This window comes from Anthonomus grandis, chromosome 1 (genome assembly GCF_022605725.1).
Source record: "Anthonomus grandis grandis chromosome 1, icAntGran1.3, whole genome shotgun sequence".
Taxonomy (NCBI): Eukaryota; Metazoa; Arthropoda; class Insecta; order Coleoptera; family Curculionidae; genus Anthonomus; species Anthonomus grandis.
In genome coordinates, this window is record NC_065546.1 from 48,263,089 (window position 1) to 48,288,344 (window position 25,256).

Genomic DNA, 25,256 nt, shown 5'->3' on the forward strand with positions numbered 1-25,256 from the left:
TAGTGGTCATGGTAACATATAATGCTTTATCGATCTAAAATATTTTTAGTACTGCAGCGTTGCTGCTTATATAGAAAAATGTAAACACGTTTGATTTTTTAAAATAAAACACTATATATTTTTAGATATTTTGATTCCGTGCTTTTAATCATACCTCCCTATACCTATCTCTAGCGGTTTACCAGAAAAAAATAATTTTGCATGTTTTTTGTTACAAACCAAGGGATAACTAATTGTTTATTTCTGAGCTATTTAAGTTCCTCAAAACCTCAAATTTTAAAAATCACTTTAAGAGATCATCTTGAGTAACCCATAGCCTAATTTAATTAGCATTATGTACAGGGTCGTCAAAAATTAAATTAATAACTTTGATTTACTAAAATAGCGAAAAATGTAATACCCTACATTTTATTTTATATTCTAATGGACACTTAAAATCTCCACACCTAAGTAGCCACGTTTTAGAAATAAATAGTTATTCTCATGAAATTTGATCATTTTAAACATTTTTATTTTGTAAATTACTTAGTTAGCCATGAAAATGTCACAATCTTTAATAAATGACAGAAATATTAGCATTGTGTTTTATGATCAACTTAATTAAAAAGTCTTAAGTGAAAGATATCAAATAAGTTTTTGAAGAGTCTATTTATTTTCCATGGGCAATGTGATCAAACATTAGCAAGAATATGTAGAAAATTTAAGGAAATGTATTCAGATATACCATCAATGAATCGGCAAAAGTTTGTAAGGTTACAAAATAATTTTCCTAATTATGGCTCTCAATTAAAACCTGAATTAAATAAAACAAAGCCAGTTACCAATGAAGAAGATAATATTATCAATCTATTGGCATATCCACAATCTATTGGCATATCCACATTTTACTGCATATCCACAGGCTTCAATAAGAAGTGCTAAGGATGGTTTAAGTTTGTCTTATTATTCTATTGAAAATATATTAGCTATTAAATGCATCCATACAAGTTTGACAAGTTTCAGGCTTTCAAACCACAAGACTATCACAGAAGGATAGAATTTTGTGAAAAGATTTTGATTCATATTGATGAAAACGTTGAATTTCGAAGAAAAATAACAAAGCAAAATTTTCCAGGTAGGGTAAAAATTCCGTCCCTGGAAATAATAATAATAATAATAATAATAATAATAATAGTAAAAGGAATCATCTATTTTGAGCTGATTACAATCCACACGCGACAAAAGAAATGGGTTTTCAAGAAAAATTTGGTTTCAACGTATTTTGCCTTTTAAAAGATAATGAAGTAAAAATTTCAATTTATGATGGACCACTAAATTCTGACAAATTTATAAAAGTAATTTTTTAGAAAATCTGCCATTGCAAGATTTTCGTACTAGTTAATTTTAACCTGACGGAGCCCCGCCTCACTGTGAAGACTGTATAACAAGAGAACTTAACGAGAGAAACTACCCCTTCGTATCGAATTTTTTTACCAAAAATTAATATTTTTCGAATTCGAACTAACTATATCATCGGCTTGTTCCCAAGGGTATTGGCTCAGAACTAAAAGAATGAGAGCACTTTGAAAATTTGGAGAAAAGTCATTTTTTGACTTCGTTTTTGTACCAAAAAATGGGCCCCAAAAATGCGAGATCTCGATTAATATGAGAGCTGTGAGGTTGCAAATGGTCTCATTAATTTCAGGAGGACGAAACTAAGTCAAAACTCAACTGAAATAACTCATCAGAAATAAATGACATGTTTGATGATAGATAGTTTAGGCGTATAGGAACCTGGAACCTGTATTGGCCGGCGAGATCGCCAGATCTAACACCCCTTGATTTTTATTTGTAGGGTAATATAAAGGAAAGGATATACGCAACACCAGTAAGCAGTAAAGAAGACCTATATTAGCGATTTATTAACGGTTTTGCAGAGTTAATTGAAAGCAAAATTAGAAGAGCGACGTATATATCGTTTAGAGTATAATGATAGTCATTTCGATAAATTCCTAAAGTAATACTTTTACGTATAACTAGCGTTAGTAACTTTTTTGTAGTATAAATAAGCTTTTTTTTATCCATTCGTTATAAATCTAGATACAATGTGTTAAATTTTCTACGTGTTCTTGCTATTATTTGAGCACATTGTCCATGAAAATAATAAGTTCCATGAAAACTTCATTTGAGTAATTAATAATAATCTTCCTTTTTTTAAATTAGGTTTATGATAAAAATATAATGATAATACTATAACTAAAACTGTCAGTGTCATAACTAAAAATATCACTGTCATTTATTAAACCATTGTGACTATTTCATAGCTAACAAAGTAATTTATAAAATAAAAATCTTTAAATTTCATGACAATAACTATTTATTTCTATAATGCGACTACTTAGGTATAGTAATATATTATAGTAAATTAAAAGTATTTTGACTGTCCATTAGAATATAAAATAAAATATAGGGTGTTTTGTAAATCAAAGTTATTAATTCAACTTTTGTCGACCCTGTAAATGCTGATTAAATCAGGCGATGGAAAATTAATAAAGTTGATCTTTTAAGATGATGTTTAAAATTTACGGTTATTAGGAATTTAAATAACTGAGAAATAAACATTTAGTTATCCCCTGGTTTTTAACAAAAAACACGCAAAATTATTTGTATACGTTTTCGAATCTACAGAGTGTTGAAAATTTTTTGACGTACAAGAAACAAAATAATTTTTACCATTGCCGTCCTTAAGAGGTTTATCGCAAATTAATTTTGATAAAAAAACTCCACACTACTGAATTTTTCCAAAATATATTTTATTTTTTAAATCATTGTTTAGTTTTAAGCAAATTTATATTCTTGAGTCTGTTTTTATTTGAGGCACTGTTTGTGCGTAATGTCAAATTGATAATATTTAATCAAAAATTATTAAAATAATTTTTCCTAAGTTTACGATTTTAAAATGAATAAACTTTTTCTTTTTGGAAAATCAATGCATATAATGACAATGATAAGTGTCAATTTCTAATAAATTCAAAATTTTTGGGTCTTAAGTTCTCGTGTTTAATTAATTTTATTTGTTATAAGTTTTAAGCTAAATAGAAAATCGCAAATTTATTTACAAAAAATACAATAACGACCGCAACAATAGCAAAATAAAACAATACAAAACAAAATATTTACGTTAAATGTTCTACATGACGGCCACCTGATTCAATACATAATTTTGCCCTTTTTGATAGATAATAGCGAATTCTTTGAAAAATCCCCGCTGTTCTCGAGTTTCATACGTACATACCCCCAAATGCAATAATCACAGAGATTTAAATCAGAGTATTTAAGAGGCTAAGACATTGAATCACGCCTTCCTATCTATTTATTTTGGTACGTCTGGTTTAAATACGACCGGAGGTATGAACTTATAATTTGGACGCATATTTAAAGCCAGTTCATCCAGAAATTGTGGTAATTTTTTGTAAAAAACTTAAAAATTCAGTAGTGTTTAGGCGATCAGGCAGTTCGACGGGCCCTAATAAAATATTACTAAGTACTCTTGTCCAAACATTAATTTTAAATCTGTGTTGATGGTTGGCTTCTTTAAAAACGTGAGGACTTTCCTTAACTGCTGAGATAATTTAAATTTCTTAAAATGAACCTAAAACCTTGATAAAAAAAATTAAAAATAATTGTTTTATCAAGCAATTTTTACTGCGTTTTGTTATCAAACATTTAAAATCAGTGATACGATATATATTTTATTATGTCATTCTAAGGCAAAAAATGCATTAGATATAAAAAAAAATTAGTAAATATTTTTTGCTATGTACCTGACAAGAACCCTAAATATTAAATAAAGCGTTTTGGAGGAAGTAGCAAACAGGTTTTATATTAAAGCTTCCAATTCGATGAGATCCAATAAAGTGCATACCAATTGTAAAACTACTCTATTAAATCCACGTGAAAAGTGACTTGTTTATATTTCAAAGCCATAATTTATTAGATTTTTCTCTCATCTACAAGACCTACCTTGCCACGTTTCTATATACACTACCGACACCCGAGTGTTTAACGTTCTAAAATATAAATCCGCGATATTTGCTACTTGTATTGAATCATGCACCACTTCTATCCGTGTACTACCGTTCCGTTTTTCGAACATGGCTTTGTCGATCACCAAAGCCGTTTCAATATATTTGGTCACTTCCCGGATATCGCGTTTCATTCGCACTTTTACCCCCTGATGATTGAGCCTCCATTCGAGCATCCCCGTGGTGGCGCAGCCCTTGTTAGCCTTGGTGCGTGCTTCGAAGATCACATGTGGGTGCTTCTGCTAAAAAAATAATTCATGCAGTTACCATGGATTCAGCTTTATTTCTCTTTTATTGTTTCATTAAATAAAATCGATGATTACTTAATTTCGTTTTAAAGAATAGAATATTTACGTGGGTTATTGTAAATATACAGCGTTGAAAATAAAATGATGATTTATTTTAACTAATCCATTTTATTTTTACTTATTATTTTTTTGATTATCAATCTATACATAATAACAAAATAATTATATTACTCTATATATTTTAACAGTTTCATTTACTTTACTATAAAGTTGCCATAATGGTTGGCACTTTTAAGAATTTTAAATATTTCTAATTGGTTTCGTGTAATTTATGCATAAATTAACTAGCAGCTGAGCTTTGGAATCAAAATTCAACAATAAGGCTGGACAAAATACTTAATCAAAATCTTTTAATCTTTGAAAAATATAAAAAAACTTAAACTTCTTATTTTAAATATTATATGAATTTATATTTAGTGTGATAACCTCTTGCATTAACTACTACTTGCATTCTTCTAGATTGATTCAATTCAATTTTCTATTATGGTCCTGTCCATACTGGCCCATCCTTCAAGAAGTTTTTGAAATAACTCGTTAGCATTTTTGACCGAGTCACAAATTGTGGAATCTAGATGTTCTCCTAAATTCTCAATTGGATTTATATCCGGATTTTGGGCTGGCCACTTTAATAATGTAATTTTTCCTTACTCCAATCATGCCTTTACCAACAAGTTGTTGAAACACAAAATTAATTGGCATAGATTGATATATGTATGGCTCTATTACATCCCGCAGAATATCTTGGTACACCGGTCCATTTTTTCTACCACTTCACGTGTTACCACTTTCATGCTTGTTGGTCGAATATACTTCTTACTCAATCTTTGGCCCTTTAGTCGTCGAATATGTACTATTTTATCACTAGAAAATAGATTATATTTGGATTCGTAGCTAAACAGTACCTTCTTCCAATCCTGCACTGTCCAGTTAATGTGATCTAGTGCAAACTGTAGGCGTAGCTTCATGTTCTACTTCCGTAGTAAAGGTTTTTTTGCAGGTCTGTAGGTTACTAGAACATAGTCTTCTTCATACTGCCGAGTTTACTTTCATTTAGTGTTTGCAAAATTTTGGATGAAGAAAACAATGATTATCCACCCAAAATTCCCTTATCCACTTGGGCAGTAGTAGCTTTCGACCTTCCAGAGCTTTCTCCTGGAATCGTAAGACCAAATATTGTGTATCTTTTCATGATTCGTGACACGATATTCTTAGGAACTCTCAATCTTGTAAAAATATTACAATGCTTAATATAAACATAAAAAATTGGTAAAAATGTCAGTACAATAATATGTGTATATAAGTTCTATTTTTTTAATCTATATACTAAAATCCTTTTTTTTTATTTATTTTTTGTAGCTTTATAGAATCATTAGATTATTGCCAGTTTTAAATCTCGTTACATAATCGAGCTTAGCATGCTGCATTAATTCAATTCTTTTTTTTGCAGAAAAAGAACAGAAAATTTCTATATAAAATTCTAAAATTCTAAGTTCGAATATTCTAAAAATCTTTTAGATAGAATAATAGATCAGTAAGGTAGAGCCTATTTTTCCTAAATATTATTTTTAGAATTGTTTTATGTATAATATTAAGTTGCTTCAATGCATTGTTGTACAGAGTCTTTTACCATATATTGACTTCCCCTTTACAGGGGTAAGGTGAAAAATTAATAAAACTTTTGAATCCGAATTAAATTTTTTTTTTAGATATGTCAAATTTTCACAGGTAGTCAGTTTTTTCTCATGGAGCACCCTGTATATGACTACATAGCTAAAACGAGAGAAACTTTCTGATTTCAAATATATATGGTTTAACTACATTTAATTAAACCGTTTTGGAAATATCGGGCTTCAAACTTTACAAAAATTAAATATCGAAGATCTTGGTAGGCGATGCATGTGTGTGCATTGTTTTACGTTTACTAGAAAATAAATGATTCTATTATAAATTATATTAACCAAAATCATAGATAACTCTCTGACTTATCGATGGCTGATTTTTCAAAAATGTCATAATTTATCCTATCCGGGCATAAAAGCAACAAATAAACTTATTTCATCTCATTTTATTTGCCACCAATGAATAAGGATATTCGTAAACGGACACGAGCATATATTGATTACCAAAAATGTAAAATATATAGACACTCACACACACCACATCAAAAACTAGAACCCCTAGATGAAAAATTTTAAATAGTTAATTTAGACATAAAAGGTCCATCTAAAGGTTGCATTACATGTATTGATCGTTTCACTTGTTGGGCAGAGCCATGTCCAATCCCAGATATTTCAGCAGAAACAATTCCTTTTTCATTGAAATTCCTTTTTGGAACATTTTATTCCAATTGGGTTTATAGATAAGTATTAAGGACGCAACAAATTAAGGACGTTAATTTGAGAATTCATTATTTACATCTCCTTTGTGCTATTTAGGTTCAATCAAGAGTACGCTCATCACCATATCATCCACACACCAACGGCTGACGGCACAGAACGTTGGACAGAGAACCTTCCAACAGTTTTAATGGGACTTGATTCTATACTTAAGAACGATATAAATTTATCACCTGCTGAAATGGCTACCTGGAGAATTCTTTCAAACGTCTCCTGTCAACTCTAACCCACTTTCGTTTATATCACAATTAAAAAGAAATATGGAGAAAATTAGACCAATTCCAGAAAGCAATCATTCTAAACGAAAAGTTCTGTATCTAATGAATTAGATAAATGTACTCACGTTTTTGTACATCAAGATGTTGTAAAAAAGCCATTGTAGCCACCGTAGGATCGCCCATTTCCTAATATTAAACGCTTTAAAAAATATTTCTCTATTCTTTATTACAACAAGACAACAAATGTATCCAAATATCGTTTGAAACACGAATTTATTTTATCCAGTGACCCCATATCACATATTCACATTAGAGACGATTTTCAGCGTGGAATGATTCTCGTAAAGTTCGTATTAACCAATGCGTTTCTGCGATTCTGATTTTAACCAAAGTAGGGGAAAACGTGACGTCCTGGATTACCATAATGTGGTATTTGCCAATAATTACCCGGCTTTGGAGTTGGGGTATTATTTCAGTTATACAGTCCAGAAGAAGGCTATGTTAAAAATTGACTGAGGATTGCGATATGGTGTGCGCCCTTTATAAATTAAGAAGATTAAATACCAATTAGTTTTAAATTATTAAGGAGAATTATTAGGGAGAAGTTGTTGTTAAGGTTGAGGACCTGGAAACGGCAAGCAATTTGCTTGATGGTACCTAATGTATTTTATATTATGATATATTACTTTTTAATTATTGCATAGTAAAGTATTAATAAAAGTAGTAAAAAAAAGCTAAATTGAAGGCAAGAAAATATTTCGGTAATAAAGTGTTTTATGCATTCACCCATGCAAATATACAAGGCATTTTTCATAATTTATTTTAGATCCAATAAAAGCACATTAGCTTATTCAGAAGGACAGAGTGACTCAAGCCACAAAGAAAAAAAACAAAAACATCATGAATTGGTTATTAGGAATTGAAGAGTTATTCCTAATAAGCAATTCATTTCAGCGACTGTTTCTTTAGATCATAATTTTTAAATAGTAGGGGAACAATACGTCACAGTTACCTGTCAAAGTTGTCAACCAAAAGAATAACCGCGGTTCTGACCAATTCCACGCTGAAAATCGGCTTTATGCTGTAACTCTTTAAATAGAAAAATGAAGAGAATGCTCATAAAAAATAAACATGCACCTTTTTAAAAATACATTATTGATAAATAGTATTGTTCGCAAGTGCTATTTTTGCATGTTTAGAATATAATAATAATATATTTACTAAGTTTAAGTATAAGTATTTTGTAGTAGTTTTATTGTGATTTAGTTTAAAACAAGGTGAGCAATGTTGTTGAAATCTTAGTCATTTGGCAATATTCATCTAATGTTTTATGCAGGTAAACTGATATGTGAAGAACTTGGACCTGAGTCGAGGAGGTTAGTGTTAGTATTAGCTCTCCTAGAATCCCAGTTTCGCTATGCTAGCCCTTTTAGGTCTCATACAAATAGTTACTTACTACAATTACTTTTTGTCATACTAAAACATGCCTTAAGATATACAGTGCTTTCATTTTAAAAAAACCACCGTTAAAATAGAAACACGTTAATTTAGATATACGGAGACACGCTTAATTTTATATTTGACAAAGTTGTCACCTCCTTAACTCCAGCGATCTTCTTGACATTAATATGTCAAATAGGAACCCCCATCGTGTGACACATCATTGTAAGTAGCATTAAAATGTGTATTCAACAGTGACCAAAAATATCTAAGTAGGAGGGTTATTTTATGGGTTATTTTATCAATCTCAAACTTTTGTATTTCAAATAGCTATCCTAAGTGTGATACATCATTTTAAAAGGCATACAACCTCCTACCTAACCAAATTGAAAAAAAGAAAGGTGGATGTATAAGCGAATCGTAAGCAAAAATGTGTGGTAAAAAACAACATTTTATCAACTTAAACTTTGGTAGGTCAAATGGTTGCCTCATACTGTCACACATTATTTTAAAAAGCAAACAATTCTCCATCATACTTTGCCAAAAAAAATTGATGCAAGTTGAAGTGATTTACCAGTAAAAATGTATGTTAATAAACAGTTTATTATAGTCCAAATAATTATAGTCCAAATAATCCTCTTGGAAAATAGAATGTCTTTTTCGTCCAATCTTTGGAAAACCAAGTTGAAAAAAATGGTGTTGAGATACTAAAAGAAAATAATTTGTCTTTTCAAAAAGATAGAGTTCCTAAGCACTACGCTTTGACAGTGATGAGAGTGGCTTAATGAACAATTTCCAGGTATGTGGATTGGCAAGCGTGGTGTAATTGAATGGCCCGCACGGTCTTCAGACTGAACACGTAAAATTTATTAAACTTCACCTGAAAATATTAATGATTAAAAATAATAAGTTATTAATTAACTTGCGAATGTAGAGATACTAGCAGCCAATGTTTGTGAGGAGTTTCAAAACAGACTTTTATTTTCTTTTGACGCTGTTGAATAGACACTTCAATGCTACTTAATGATGTGTCGTACGATGGAGGTTCCCATTTGATATATTAAAGTGACGTTAATTGGAAGTGAGGAGGTAATTGACAAAACTTTATTAAGGGTGGTTCATTTGAAATTAACGTACTGTATATATAAGGCTGAACCGCGCAAGTCTTATATACCTTTAAACAACAAAGATCCTCATTATGACTTGCTTACATATCTTGACATCTTGTTCTGTTTATTAAAATCGTACCAACTGTTAATTTCCAAGATGTGAAACACGACTTCAGACCAATTTACATTTGGATCTACCCATCTCTATATCCAGTCTATAATTAAAAAGTCAATAATCTTTGAAGGGCTGAAGATCTATGACCACCTACCCCACGTCATAGAAGAACTACCATCACTGGATAAAAACTAATTTAAAAATATTTCTGACAAACAGTCTGGATAAGTTTTACATTGATCCTTGCAGCTCTTCCTTTTGATCATATGTATTTTCTTTCAAATTGTTTTTGATTTTCTCCTGCTGTTACTTTTAGTGGTACATGTGACCCATGATTTGTATATTAAATTATCTGGAATTTTACTTTTTTTGACAATATATATTGGTTTTACCATTTATATGTTATTGTATTCTGCATGATACTTTATTTTTTATTTTTCCTTTTGCTTTATTAATAATATTTTATGTTTTGTAAAGCAATCGATATTTAACTTTGACTTTGACTATACAAAAATATATACTGACCGAAAGGTCACCCCCGTAAAAGGGATGAATGACAAAAGTCTCGTTTCCAACATGAATCACGCCACTGACTCCGTTACAAGTGTGAAAGGCTGCTGTTGCTCCTGGATAGTCCTGCACTTTCCCATGATAATAGCAATGCTCGATGTCCTCAAGTAAATAAATAAATGAATTTAACAAAAAATAAAAAAAAATATTTAAAAACTCACTTGTTTAGAAACCTGCTCTGCGCCATTAGCTAGGTAGTGTTTTTGCATTATATTCGGCGCAATCAGTTGTCTGGAAAAAAATTTTTATCTATTTTTAAAAAATTAAAACGAATATTTACATGAAATTAGGCATCATATCATTAAAATTCTTCCTTATTAATTAAAAAAAAGTATATAATATCAAAACAAAAATGTACCTAAAACGAAATTTCTATTAGGAAGATTTACTTACGTATTGAGCTCAAGATCCAGACGGAATTTGTGATTAAAGGCTTTGATGAGAAGCGAGGTGCGGTGAAAATGTTTTCCAGTCTAAAAAAGAAAGGCATATGATTTATCATGAAATCTCCTTTAGTTTTTAATTAATCAAACTAAGCTTCATTACGGTTAAAATCGTGTACCAGAGATTAATTAAAGAGAAGTTACAGCTTCGTTAACTCTATTGCTTTTTTAGCATATTTTGCTACTTTAAGCTTATTCTAAATTAAATTATTGCAGTCTATTGTGTCAAGAAAATTCTTATAAAACAATTGGTTATAAAACAAAATCATTTTTTTTTATCTTTAAGAGTATTTACGTTGAATATGTATGGAATAGCAAAACTTATATACTACATATGTTCTTAAGGATTTCGAATAAGTTTTACTATAATAATCGAATATTCGACTTAAGTGCTGGATATAACTTATAAATTATTAAGTAGAATTTGATCGACTTTTTATTATTCTAAGACTTTATTGCATACACTATGTACATCCTTTTTTTTATTTAAACAAATATTTATTAAATGCAGAAGAAGAAAATAACGTTAGGAAAACTGTAAATTACCAGATTATTTGAATACAGCAGAGAACGTAAGTAAATTTTTATAATTATTAATCAACAGTTGGCCAAACATTTATTTGACGAATGGATGATTACGTTAAATTATCAACAAATCCAATGCCGATTAACGAAATTATTAATCATAAGAACTACTTGAGAAATGAACCAATTGAGGTTTAAAAAATTCTCAGAGTCTCAACTATTAATTTTAAAATTAAAGCTTATTTTTCTAAAATAAAACAATATCTAGTTTTTTTAATTTGTTTGAATATTCTTAATATGTTGCCAATATTTTATCGTAATTTTTTACAGCTTTCAGGCAAGTAAAGGATAACAACTTCTTTTATGATTGTTAGATCAAATTTAATGCCAAGTATTAAAAATAATTTTTCATTTCATTCCAGACTTTTTATTTTATTTCATATATTAAAAAACATATTTAATTTTATTATAGTAAAAGTTATAAATATATATAAGCGTATTTTTTTAAAATCTTCAAGGCTTTAATATTATTTCTGCATTATCTCTCTTCTTCTGTCATGTTCTCTTAAGTATTTAAGGTAGTATCTAATTTTATTCCAGGAATTTTACATAATTTCTATGTCTCCGAGATATTTGAAGTTTATATTTTATAGGTTTCTAGAATATTTTTTATTGTATATTAAGAATTATAATTTTTTTTTCAGTTAGTTTTACTATTTTTTTATTTAATTTCAGGATTTTACAGTAATTTTTTATGATTTTAAGCTTTTGAAATAATTTTTATATTTTTCACGTACTTAATTAATGTTTCATTTTACTCTAGGATTTTTACGTCATTTTCCACATCTCCCAAGGATTTGAAATAGGTATTCAGGTACTTGTAGTAATTTTTCAGGACTTTTAGTTATTTTACTTCAGGGTCTGACGTATTTTCAATATCTTTATATTTTAAAAAATAATGAAATTTTTTATTTTATATCGAAAATTTAAATTTATATTCTTTCAAGTATTTTTATCTGTTCAAGGCTTTACAATAATTTCAATTACATTTTATTCAAGTAATTCAACAAGTGTTTATATTACCGAAGATTTAAAAATGTCTGAAATTTTTAGCCGTTTTTAGTAATTTAAATCTTAAATTTCTTATTGCAGTTTAAAAAAATATGACGAAGCTGATGCATTGAAACCGAATATGATATTTAGTGATAATGTTGAAAAAATATGATCGTTTTTAGAAACTCTTACTTCTAATCAATACTGTAGCGATGTTATTATTAATAATTACTACTCGCAAACGTTTTCTGCATTCTCTAATGATTTCATTTCATACATGAACATTGCAGGGTCGATTTTTTATTAAATTATTTACTGACAGTACAGTTTTACAGTTTTCTACTGATGGTGATTACACGGATGTTGCAGTAATTAAAACATTTAAATACATTGGACAGACAAACAAAATTTTGCTCAGAAAGATTCACGGAATATGAAAAATTAAATAATTCTTTTTAATTTTAGAAGAACTACTAGGTAAAACTATTTCACAGAATTACCATGACAATTCAGTAGTAAAAGAAAATAACAGTATTGGCAGTGATCTTTGATCATTAAAACATTTACCAAGTAATTTGTATGCTTCATTCAAAAAAATGTTTTCAGGAATAATTTCTGATATAATTTTTCTTATTTTATTCGACATTGACTGGTGGTGATGATCATACATTTATTGCAGCAATTAAATGACCAGTGATACCATGCAACATATATTGGTTCAGCTAAGAATTTTCAGAAGAATACATTATAACTACATTTATTATGAAATATGAAAGAATATTTAGCATATGCATCAAGTGATACTGACACTCCTGGTTAACTTATAGGTGGTTTAGATTTAGTTTCGATAAAACTTCCTTGAAATTTTCCCAATGGATTTAGATGATATCGAGGTCTCATGATTCACCAGGAGTATATTATTTAAATTTCATTAAAAGGCTTCAAAATGAAAGCATATAAAAGAAATATAAACGTCAACAAATGCTGATACTACGGCAATTGATATTGCTGATACCACTCTTGTATGAATTAATCGTAATAACAGAGATTCCTTTAGTGATATAGTCAATCAATTTCTAATGAATAGGTAGACATGGTGAGGTTGTAATCGTTTGTCACTTCACTTCACTTTGTACATGAATCTTTAGGTTTGTATATAAATACTAAACTAACTTGATAACCTGAGCCTTTTTCTATTTCTTCATTAGAAAGTCAACAAAAGAAAATTACAATCTCTGGTCAAACATTACATAAATGAAATAGTCTCACTTTCTTTAGTTTCTTTTAATTTTATTCTCTTTTTCTTTCATTGTACCTCACATAATTTATTATGTTGAGACCACTTATATGTCTCAATGATTATTTGATGGTCACCTTGATGTCAAGCATTCACATCAAAATAAATCTACCGAATATATGACGTAACATAAGTCCTTTTGCCTGTATTTTATTTTCTTCATAAGAAGCAAGTGGTTATTACGCATTATAATGTAACAGGATCATATATCCATGTTCCAAGGCAGGTTTAGAAGGTAACAAGAAGACATATCAGATGGTAAATTTTAAGACTATTGCCTTTTTCGGATAGCATAATTGAGGTAACTAATGAGACTTAATGAAAAGAAAAGTTGCAAAAATTTCCGATCAAATACAAGGTTAAAAATGCAAAAAATCAGTTATGGAAGAAGTCCTATGAAAAATAAAGAAGTACTTTTCACTTGGGGAGTATTTATCCGAGATACAAATACTCTATGAGGCAATTATAACTAAACCTCCAATATCCCATATTACATCTTAAAAAAACTCGTTTCTGAAATATCAACGATCTTTATATTAATTACTACTTACAGTTTTTCAATTTTTTCAGAAGGGAGTAATGGTATTACGATAATAATAAGTAATTGAATTGAATATTATTTAATATTTAAATAACATATACGAATATTTTGATAGAAAAATTATATAGGTAACTGAAGAAACCGAACTTAAGTTAACTGTAAAGTTTTCCAAAATTTTGTTGTTATTTTAATTATCTATGTAGTTTAAATATTATTTATTGTTTAGTGATCATTTACTATTACGATAAATCGAATTAGAAAAAAAATTCTTAGTGAATGAAAGATTTCATATTAAAGGGTAAGTCCTGCAAGTATCTCATCAGTTCTTAATAATACTTTTTAGTGGATTTTGAATATTTCTGCTTAATAATTCTTATTAAAATTAATAAATTTCAGTTAGCTCCTCTGATGACCACTATAATTTTTTTAGTTCCTTTCCAAAAAAAACACAAAAACAATATAATGTAAAACATCGGTAAAAATATTGCACTACAGTCACGCCTCTGAAGAATAATTCTAACCTAAAAATATTTCATTTTATTCGGTTTTAAATTTTTAAAGTTTTGTTTTCCAGCTGTGAAATTCCGAATATGTAAAATTTAAGATCTCTTAAAATATGCAATATTTTGTTCACCGTTAGACATCATGTATATTTGTCAATGCTCTTAGGACCAAACCAGTGAAAATTTTCCTTGATAAATTTTCAGCAGTATGTCATACACAGAAATAGTCTGGCTCGAAACGTATGCATACATATTACTAAGGATATTTCTGTTTTCCGAAATAATATATTTGGAATTCTTTAGAATTTATTTGAGGATGATATAACTTTTTTTATTTGTTACTATGCATTGAAAATTTATACTGAATATCATTTTAGAAAAGTATTTCTATACAGTAATAAATATTGACATTGAATAAATACTATTAGTATTTAAGATTTATTAACAAGAAAGGAAAGGTAAATGAAAATGTATAATAAATTGTTTAGTGGAATTTAAATAAATCAGACCGATTTCAAATCAAAATTAGAAAAGATGAATAAGCTAGTGAATCTATATGAAAATTTTAATTTTCATTCAAGTATATAAAAAATAAATAAATTTCGTTGCATGTTTACCAACAAAAGGAGAGTGCTTAAACTCTTATAGTCCATTTTCTATTTTTTTAAATTTAATCTTATGTTCAACTATTTTTTAGTATATTTTAACATACTTTATGAAAATACTTACCTTTCCTTGCCGTTCCCTGTTACCGTAACCCCCTCGGTCGCCTTGCCCTCGCTGAAAATAAAAATGCACTAATTAATTTAAAACTAGTTATTTTTATTTAGTTATTTATGTATTACAGGTAGTTGCAAAATAAAAGTAAACTACTAAAATGTACTGCAAAGCTAACAAATATTTAATTTTCTTATTAACATTCTACTGTTAAGTTCAGCACTCAGAGCACTTTAATTTTCGTGTTTAAAATCTATATTGAATATTATAAAAATGTACTGAATCGGATTATGGAATGGCAACAAGTGCTCAAATAGCTGGTAAACGAAAGCGAAAAGTTCTAGAATCAGAAGGATCAATACCAGAAATTTCTCTGGCAACTCAACTGTTATTGTACCAATTGACAATTGGTACAATGACAATTGGTACAATGAACAATACATTTAATTTAAAGCAAACAATTTTTGAAAATATCCTGGCTCGTATTGATATTATTTATAGAAATATTTCGGATTAACAAAGTAGTGTATTTCATAGGCGTATCTCAAATTACAAAACGCAAATGTTAGACTTAAATATGCAAATTCAAAATATAGAAGGTCACACATATAGACTCTACCTTAACCATGAAGAAAAATTCATTTTTCTATCATTGCTTAGCGATCAAAAATGACCAACGAGGATGTAAATAACAAATCTTTATTGTATAAAGAAAAAATAACTCACTAATAATATAACTAATAATCAGTGTCAAACAAAAGGAAATCCATTGGGAATTGCAAATAGTTTTAATCACTTTTTAGTTAATGTGATACCAAATATATTGATCAAAGTAGGATTTTAATCCTCAAAATATTTTTTAAAGGGTGTTTTTTTTTAGAGGCGGAGAACTTTCATTTGGCAACACTGTTTTTTATGACAGCCGACCTCACAGTTACTGGGTTATTTTTAGATTAGTTTGGTTTGGCAATTCATCATGAACAGACTCACGCCGGAGCAACGTTTCCAAATTGTTCAAATTTATTTCGAAAGACATGGTTCTATTCGAGAAACACATCGGGCATTACGTGAGTTTTATGGTGCTCATAATCGTCCTTCAGAGAGAATAATTTGAGAAACTGTTGAACGTTTTCGTAATACTTTTACTCTAGTCGACAATACGCATCCCGTAAGACGCCGTATAGTGCGCACGCAACAAGCGATAGCTGTGTGTTAATAATGATCCAAATGTGTCAATTCGTCGTCGTTCTCAACAAGTGAACTTATGTCCATCCACTTTATGGAAAATTTTGCGCAAAGATCTCGGATTGCGAGCATATAAACTTCAACTTGTCCAGGAGTTGAAACCCCAGGATCATCTTTTGCGCCGTACATTAGCTGAATGGGCAGAAGGAAAGATTGCTGTTGATCCACGATTTCATATGAAAATTTTGTTCAGTGATGAAGCACACTTTTGATTAAATGGCTATGGAAACAAGCAGAATTGCCGAATATGGGGGGCGATTGCATTGCGATATGCACGAGCTATTGGCGAAAAACCGTTACATCCAGAAAAACTAACCGTTTGGTGCGCTTTATGGGCCGGTGGAATCATTGGTCCTTTTGTCTTCAGAAATGCTGATGGTCAGAACGTTACAGTAAACGGTGAGCGATACAGAAACATGATAACCAACTTTTTTGTGCCTCAATTGGAAGCTGTTGCAGGCGTTGCAGAAATGTGGTTTCAGCAGGACGGTGCCACGTGCCATACAGCGCGCCAAATAATTAATTTACTGCAAGAGACATTCGAGCAACGAATAATTTCAAGGAATGGACCTGTAAACTGGCCAGCTCGTTTGTGCGACTTGACGCCATTAGATTATTTTCTTTGGGACTATGTTAAGTCGCATGTCTACGTTGATAAACCCGAAACACTTGAGCACTTAGAAGCCAACATACGACGCGTGATTGCCGAAATACAGCCTGCAGTACTGGAAAGAGTGTGTGAAAATTGGACCTCTAGATTACGCCACGTACGCGCCAGCCGCGGGGGTCATATGCCCGAAATCATTTTTAAATATTAATGCCAAAGAAAATTCTTTTATATAAAAGCAAATTTATTCATATCAATAAAATATTTTGTGTTTATTCAATTTAAAGTTCTCCGCCTCTAAAAAAAACACCCTTTATAAGGCGTGTTCATTTAGGCATGGATCTTCCAAGAATAGCTGAAAAGAGCAGTCATAAAACCCTTTTGAACACACTATGTGCAAAAAGGTGGTCGACATCTTTTAGTGATACACAACATGGGTTTTTAAAGGGGAGGTCAACCCACAAATAAATATTAGAGCTACTTAGACAGAGTGCTTTAATCTAAAGGACTTGAACATTATAAAATAAGAGATAATATACTTGAATGGTTTAAATCTTATCTTTCAGAAAGGACGCAAGGGTAGAAATTATACAAGCTCAGAAACAAGTCAAATCTGAGTTATTTCAGACTAAAATTAGTATACCACAGGATAGTATACTAGGTCCAATATGGTTTATATTTATAAATTCCTTGTGCAAAATAATTGATGATTTTAGGTTCGGAATAACTAAATTTGTAAATGATACAAATATGATTGTAGGAAGAAAACTTGTAAATTATCTCATTTTAAGGCAAGATTTGATAAAGAAATGATTCGACCAAAATAGGCTAATTCTTAATGGACAAAAAACTAACATTGCAGTATTAAGAACCAATAGGGCAATAAAGGATATACTCTATGCACTTAATTGGACAACACTTTGAAGGGGCTGAATATACTAAATTCTTGGGTATGTATATTGACCACTTATTGAGATGGATAAAAACACATAGAAATTGCTAATAACAAATTAAGCTGGATTTGTTATGACGTAGAATAACAGCATAATATCTAAACATAAATAAAATAAGAATGCTTTATCACGCAAATGTTGAATCTATTATGAGATATGGCCTAATGTTTTGGGGATCAGAGAACATTGAAACCATTTTTGTCATGCAAAAAAGATTTATTAGAATAATGTATAAAATGGGTTATCAGCAAACATGTCGAGGAATATTTACAGTATATGGCCATTTGTTAGAATGTTTTATGTTTCTAGATAAACATAAAAAAATATTTACAGGAAATAATGCAAATTTTACTTATGATACATACACAAAATATAAACTCTCCTATCATAGACTCTCTCTGACCGAACGAAATCCTGCTTATGTGTATTAAAGTATAAATGAATATACTCTAAATGAACTAAAAAAATGAAGTAATTTTACAAAGTTTAAAACTGTAGTATCAAATTTGTTTTATTTATCTAGAACCTTATTGTATAAAGGATCCTTATTTTAAATCTTGATATTATATTATTTAAGTATTATACAAATGATATACTTATAAAAATATTGTTATATTAATATAAGTATTTTCTTTTAAGTCATTTCACTTGGGTAATATCACTGATTGTACTTAATTAATTTGAAATAAAGATGCTTTCTATTCTATTTTATTCTATTCTAAATATTTATGGGACTAAAAATTAACATTTCTAAAGCTTGAATAAAACTCGACAAACCTAGCAATTCGCGGCGGAATATATATCAACTAAACCGAACTTGAGGAAACAATTAACTAGAAGTATCTGGGTCACGAAATACATATAAGTCACAATAATCAACGTGGGAATTGGGCGCAGAGGGCTAACATGAGACGCCTATATTATGACTTGGACATATTTTTAAAAGCCACTTCTGATACGTTTGAATAAAACTGTATTCTATCAATGCGTACTACAGCGAACAAGATAAGAACTATTCAAAGAGCAATAGAAAGATCAATGTTGGAGTGATCTCTGAGAGACAAGGTACCAAATACCGAAGTGGAAGCTAGAGTCACGGAGCATTAGAGAAAATAATTATCTACTCTATAGAATTGGGCAGGGCAAGTTGCAAGGCTAAACGACAATCATTATAATAAGAAAATAACACAATGGAGACCCAGGCAACTTGTATTTAAGAGCAGAGACCATATTCAGACTAAATGGCATAATGACTTAAGACGTAATTACCCTAACTGGCTACAGGTTGCTCAGGATAGGGATTGGGAAATCAAACAAGGGAGGCCTATGTTTAGTAGTGGACTTTAGCGGCTAGCTAATTAGTGTAAAAAATAAGTTAATAATCTTCTTTTAATTCATTCCATTTTTTTGAATTTATTTTCTTTTTGTTGATGTTCTACCATTGAAATCGGCATTCAAACAAATTTATTTTGTTTCTTTAAAAATCTCAATTATTCAATAAAGCGGAATGGCAACAATAGTTTAAATAAACCAGAACAGTAGCTCCTAAGACTGTAATATTAAATCAAAATTGTCAAATTTTTTGTCCTTCGATCGATTTAGAACGGGGACAACATATTATTATTAGGAGTATAGTAATTATGTATGTCTATGCAAAGCAAAATAATAGACGAAGGGTCCTATTTCTTTCACAATTTTTATTTCAAGAATCCCGTCGCGTTTTGGTTTTTAAACCATTGTCAAGGGAAAAATAATATTATTACAAAATGTCCATAAAATGGTTAAAAAATGGCACACACATAACATTACAATACATTAATCTAAAAACATCTTATCAGCCGTATTTACAAACAATGGTAATCCCATTTATGATAATCTTATTTATATCTATATTTGAATAAAACTCAGAGAGCAAGGTGTTCCTTTAAAAAGCAATAACAATAATTCGCATATTATAAAAATAAAACAAACTTCAATAGTTTATTCTGTTAGTATTTTTAATTTTTGTTTATAAAACTCAAAAATAAGTTTTTCCATTTCTTTCTTTAGACAGTTCGATATTTGCACAGACACATGTATAAAAAAGCACTAAAAAGCCTCAGTTCCATGTATAGGTATGACAAAATTTTTATTGTTACAGGTCGTGCGTAAATGTTAAAATTCCTGACGCTCTCTCCTGAAATCAAACTCCTCATATATGTTGGTTGGTTTGTTATTATACGATATAAATACATATGCATGTGGAACGATCTTGTTCAAAATTGTATTCGCATTAAGTAAGGTGTAATGTGATTTCCATACGTAATGTTATAAGCATATCGTATGCAGAAACTCTGAACCTTCTGAATAGACCTCCTAGTATGAAAGCTTAACGAGTCGCTATTTTTTAACAGGATAATCAGGGTGTAAATATTTTTGTTGTGATACTTTTATCAATTTCCTATGGAAGAATTAAAATTAACATGCGAATAATATTAAATTAAGAATTATTTATTTATTACACTTAAAATAATTGGCCCTTCGTCAAACATATAAGGGAAAAATAAACATTATATTTTTTACAGGTCATTTATAATTCATATTAGAACCACATTGATTATTTAAAATACGTTTTATTTTGCTGCAGTAGCAAAATTCATGTTTGGTTAAAATAAATAATAATATTTTTTTCATTAATTTAAACGTCTGTTATTATTATTTTAAAATTAAATGTAAACTTTTGATATTGCTGCACTAGATAAATTTAATTTTTTAGAATTATTGCGACTATAATCCAGAGAGTTGGAAAAGAAAACTTTATTAAGAAAAACTAAGTTAATTTATGTAGTATTTTTATTTGAGACTTTTTCATTGACATTCGACCATTGAATTCGAAATAAATTTAATTTTTGTATTTAAAATCGCATCAACCAATATAAAAGAATTGTATGGTCGAATGGCAGTAAAGGAAAAAAAGTTGGTCATAAAACTTAAGTATTAAATTAAAATTTGAACTAATTGTCAAGTTATTAAAGATCTGCTTATCTAAGTGTCCAAAAATATAAATTTGCTAAAATGTTTTAACAAAAAAAACGAAAAGATTATGTGTATTAATTTCCTGTGAGAAAATTAAAATTAATAAGCCAATAATAGTGTTAAAAATAAAAAAGTACGTTCACTTTTTTATTATTTAACACATCCAAAATAACTTACTTTTCCAATAAAAACAAATTACTTAAAAAACCATAAATTATTTACATATCATTAATATTAAATTCCTATTAAAATTAATTTATTATATAAAATGCACTTTAACATCGCGATCGCAGGTAATGTTTGCTTAAAATTTATAGCTTTTTTTCATTATACTAATTTATATATTTATTATTAATATTTTAAAATTAAATATGAATTTTTGATACTGCCGCATTGGATAAATTTAGTTTTTTTAGCATTATTGATGCGTTAATGCTCCAAAATATAACAATTACTTCTTAGCATTTCTTTATAATTAATCTACGGTAATGAGTATAACTAATATTAATTTCTTTTTTCTGATATTTAGTTTCAAATTTCTTTTAATGCCTGCAATTCCTTTTTCCTTTTCTTACCTCTCCTTTTTGTTCTTATATTTTTTCACGTTTCTAAGCTGTGAGAAAATTAAAATTAATAAGCCAATAATAGTGTTAAACAATAAAAAAGTACTTTCACTTTTTTATTATATAATACACTTAAAATAACTTACTTTTCTAACAGAAAAAAAATAACCCAAAAAACCATAAATTATTTACATATCATATATATTAAATTCCTATTAAAATTAATTTATTATGTAAAATGCACTTTAACATCGCAGGTAACGTTTGCTTTAAATTTAAAGCTTTTTTATATTATAATAATTTATATAATTATTATTAATATTTTAAAATTAAATATGAATTTTTGATACTGCCGCATTGGATGAATTTAGTTTTTTTAGCATTATTGATGCGTTAATGCTGTAAAAATATAATAATTCCTAGCATTTCTTTATGATTAATCTACGGTACTAAGTATAATTAATATTAATTTCTTTTTTCTGATATAAAGTTCCAAATTTCTTTAAATGCCTGCAATTTCTTTCTCCTTTCCTTACCTCTCCTTTTTGTTCTTATATTTTGGCTTTTTTTATTTTTTTAAAGTCAATAAACAAAACGTCAATCTAAATGCTTCAATTTTTTTAGAGAGCTTGAACTTCAATGCATTTTCCACTACCATAATCTTAGGTAAGCCATCTATGTAATTATAGCTAAGTAGCTATAAATATGGATTAGTATTGGAATTAATTGAGATCCTATTAATCACAGTAGAGTCAAAGTGATTAATATGGTAATGGTTGCAATATAATTAAAGAAAAAACTAAAACGTATTCCACAACTAGTACTAAATTAAGATAATAATTAAAAGATATATAAGATAAACTTAATTTTCATATATTTTTTGGTCATAACATCAGATTTTTTACTTTTCTAAAGTTGGAGACTTGAACCAGAAGTAGACCGGGAAAATTATTATTAAAGCATTTTCTTCACCACATTTTTCTCTATTTTCCTTTCGGCTTCTAATAACTTTTCTGCTGTCATCATTGCTATTTTTTATCCAAAATTAAATCTTGTCCAAGAATAGCTGATTTATTAAACTAATAAAAATAATTTAGGAATTTTATATTAAAACAATCGAGATCTGTTAAACTATTTTAACAAGAACAGCCTTAAAGAAAATTAATCATAATATTTGTAAAAAACATCCTCATTTTTTGACTGAATAGAAAATTACAAGCAGAAAATATGAACATTTATGCTTTCTTTGAAGTACGCCGAGTACATAATTTAGAAGGTTTGCTAACTAGGGTCCTTTCATCACTTTAATAATTCTTTTTATTCCGTTTTCATCAGCCATTCGCCAAAACAATACCACGTATATTGTTACGTGAAGGTAGCATTACTTTGTGGAGTGAAAAATTACTACACAGCATTTTTCAAAGAAACCCTGTAATCAGTTTTTCGTTCTTAGCGGCAAAAGAAGCTTAATTTTAATTAGACTTCATATTTGGTAGCGCATAAAATAGGCGAGGCGGTATAAAATAAAGCTCATAATGGGTTATTATTTCAGTAGAAATAGGTAATATAAACTGATTTTATTACAGTCAATAAAACTATTAAGTGAAGACGAAGAATAATCTGAAGATAAATATGTAATATTGTTGTAAGTAGCTGTTGGACTTAGAACGGAAGATAAAGCTTTGGTATTTTTTCTTAGTTGCACTGATTTGCTGTCCTCTATAAATAAATGGCTAAAAATTATTTAAAGAACTAAGGTTTTTGGTATAACTGTATCTAAAAAAAAGTATTTTTTTTCCTTAACATCATTTATTCCAGGACTTCAAATATTTCCATTGTGCTATTTCCTTATGACATCCTCATCTCTTATTACCTCTTATTTTCTATATCTAAGAAGAGCCATGTCTCTTTGTTCCTTACCATATATCTTTGCATTCAATTATATTTTGATTCTCTCAATCGCTGTTGTTCTTTCGTGTATTTTGTTCGATGTTCTCTGCTAATAGAAAAGTCTGCAACCAAGAAATTCAAGTGACATTCTTATTGCTGTTGTGCCTTCTACGTTAAATATTTTCTCACCACTTTTCAGTTTTTAATTTCTAGGAGTTAAGCATTGAAAAATCTGTCTCCTTACTGAACAACTTCCACAGTGCCGAAAATCGTACAAGAATTCTACATAAGTATTATTTTGGAGCTTTAAGTAATCTAAAGTAAAATATTTTTGTCACCTGATTTCTAGTTCCAATCAGTCAGGACTGGACGAAGAAACTTATATCTGTCTTTTTTCTTTTGTTATATTTAGTTTTTTTGAAGATGACTCCCTTTGACACACTATGTACATTTGTCATCTCTTTATCACTTATCATCATCTGATACTAGATGACTTGGCTACGAGCAAATTTGTAAGCAACATTGTATCATAGACCTTCCTTGTTGCTCTTGGTTTCTAGTTCCAAGAGATTGAGTATAACAGAAGAAGCTAAATACATTCTTTGTTTTTAAACGTCCTTTTTTATGTTAAAATATTTGGAGCTAGTTTTGCCTAAGTTGGTTATGTTGCTTTTTCTCTACCAATTATTTGTTATGCTCTTCCATATGTAGAATCTGCATCCAAGTTCAGGTGAAGATTGTGTATTGTGTTTTCTGATATTCCAGTGTGAAATACTTCTGTTTAGCAATATTCTTGTTTATATATTTCTATTTCTCTTCCTTTTCATCTTTCTTTGTGTCATTACAACATCCTTTTGAGCCTCTATATTTTATTTCCTTTAATCTGCTACTAGTTCACTCTTCGTCCAAGAAGTTATTTTTTGTGCATTTTTTACATATTTAATTTAGATAGATTGGGTGCTATTTCCTTTTGTTATTAAAGAGATCAATGGAAAAAAAGGTGCCTATTTCTCTGTCTTCCTTAGTTAACATCTGGCTAACTAAGCATATTTGCAGACTTTTCCCTTTGAATCTCTCTTGTCTTTTTTATCGCTTATTTGACCTTAACCGTTATCCCGTATCCACGGGACCAAAATGTCTATTTGATTTTTATTTTTGCGAAGAAAGTACTGTATCGAAAGCTCACTGTTGAGAAAAGTGGACAGTATTTATTGTTTTTTGACATTAATTAATCGTTGTGAGACCTTACCAGGTTTTCTCTCGATTACAGTTTTTCACTCGCGTTAGCTGGCCAGCCCTTTCTCAGTATGAAATGCGGTTTATCCCATAAACACGGGATTGTATCGGGTGGTACCAGATGCGTGAGCGATGCGGTTTAGCGAATTTACTTCTTCTGATAATGGGTTTTAACGAACTGGTCCAGTATGTTGGACGCGCACAGTGAGCCAAGCGAAATTGAGTTAAAGTTTAAAGTTTAATGAAAATTTGAAATAGAATGAAGAATGAACTACTTGATTCAAACTGTTGTAAAATTTAAGAAAACTGAACACTCTGTATGTTCATTTTGAGCTGACTTGAAATCTTTATCTAGCTGTTTATATTAAATGAGTTCTTTTCTAAGATTTCTTCTATCCTCATCTCTCATCTTATCTTTTAGAATTTTCATACTGGTGAAGCCTCATTT

General features: G+C 29.3%; 1 protein-coding gene across 8 annotated transcripts in view; it reads right to left on the reverse strand.

Annotated features, from left to right (window-relative positions):
• LOC126735574 (disintegrin and metalloproteinase domain-containing protein 11) overlaps positions 1–25,256 on the reverse strand; it is a 593,317-nt gene that overhangs the window by 72,442 nt on the left and 495,619 nt on the right. For 7 of the 8 annotated variants that reach the window (XM_050439623.1, XM_050439644.1, XM_050439629.1 and 4 more), the window contains exons 4-8: positions 15,312–15,362; positions 10,614–10,693; positions 10,382–10,451; positions 10,176–10,322; positions 4,003–4,306 (exon numbers count right to left, since the gene is read on the reverse strand). In XM_050439623.1, coding sequence (XP_050295580.1) covers positions 4,003–4,306; positions 10,176–10,322; positions 10,382–10,451; positions 10,614–10,693; positions 15,312–15,362 — 652 coding nt within the window. The remainder of the gene's footprint in view (positions 1–4,002; positions 4,307–10,175; positions 10,323–10,381; positions 10,452–10,613; positions 10,694–15,311; positions 15,363–25,256) is intronic. The other variant, XM_050439613.1, reaches the window with a different exon arrangement.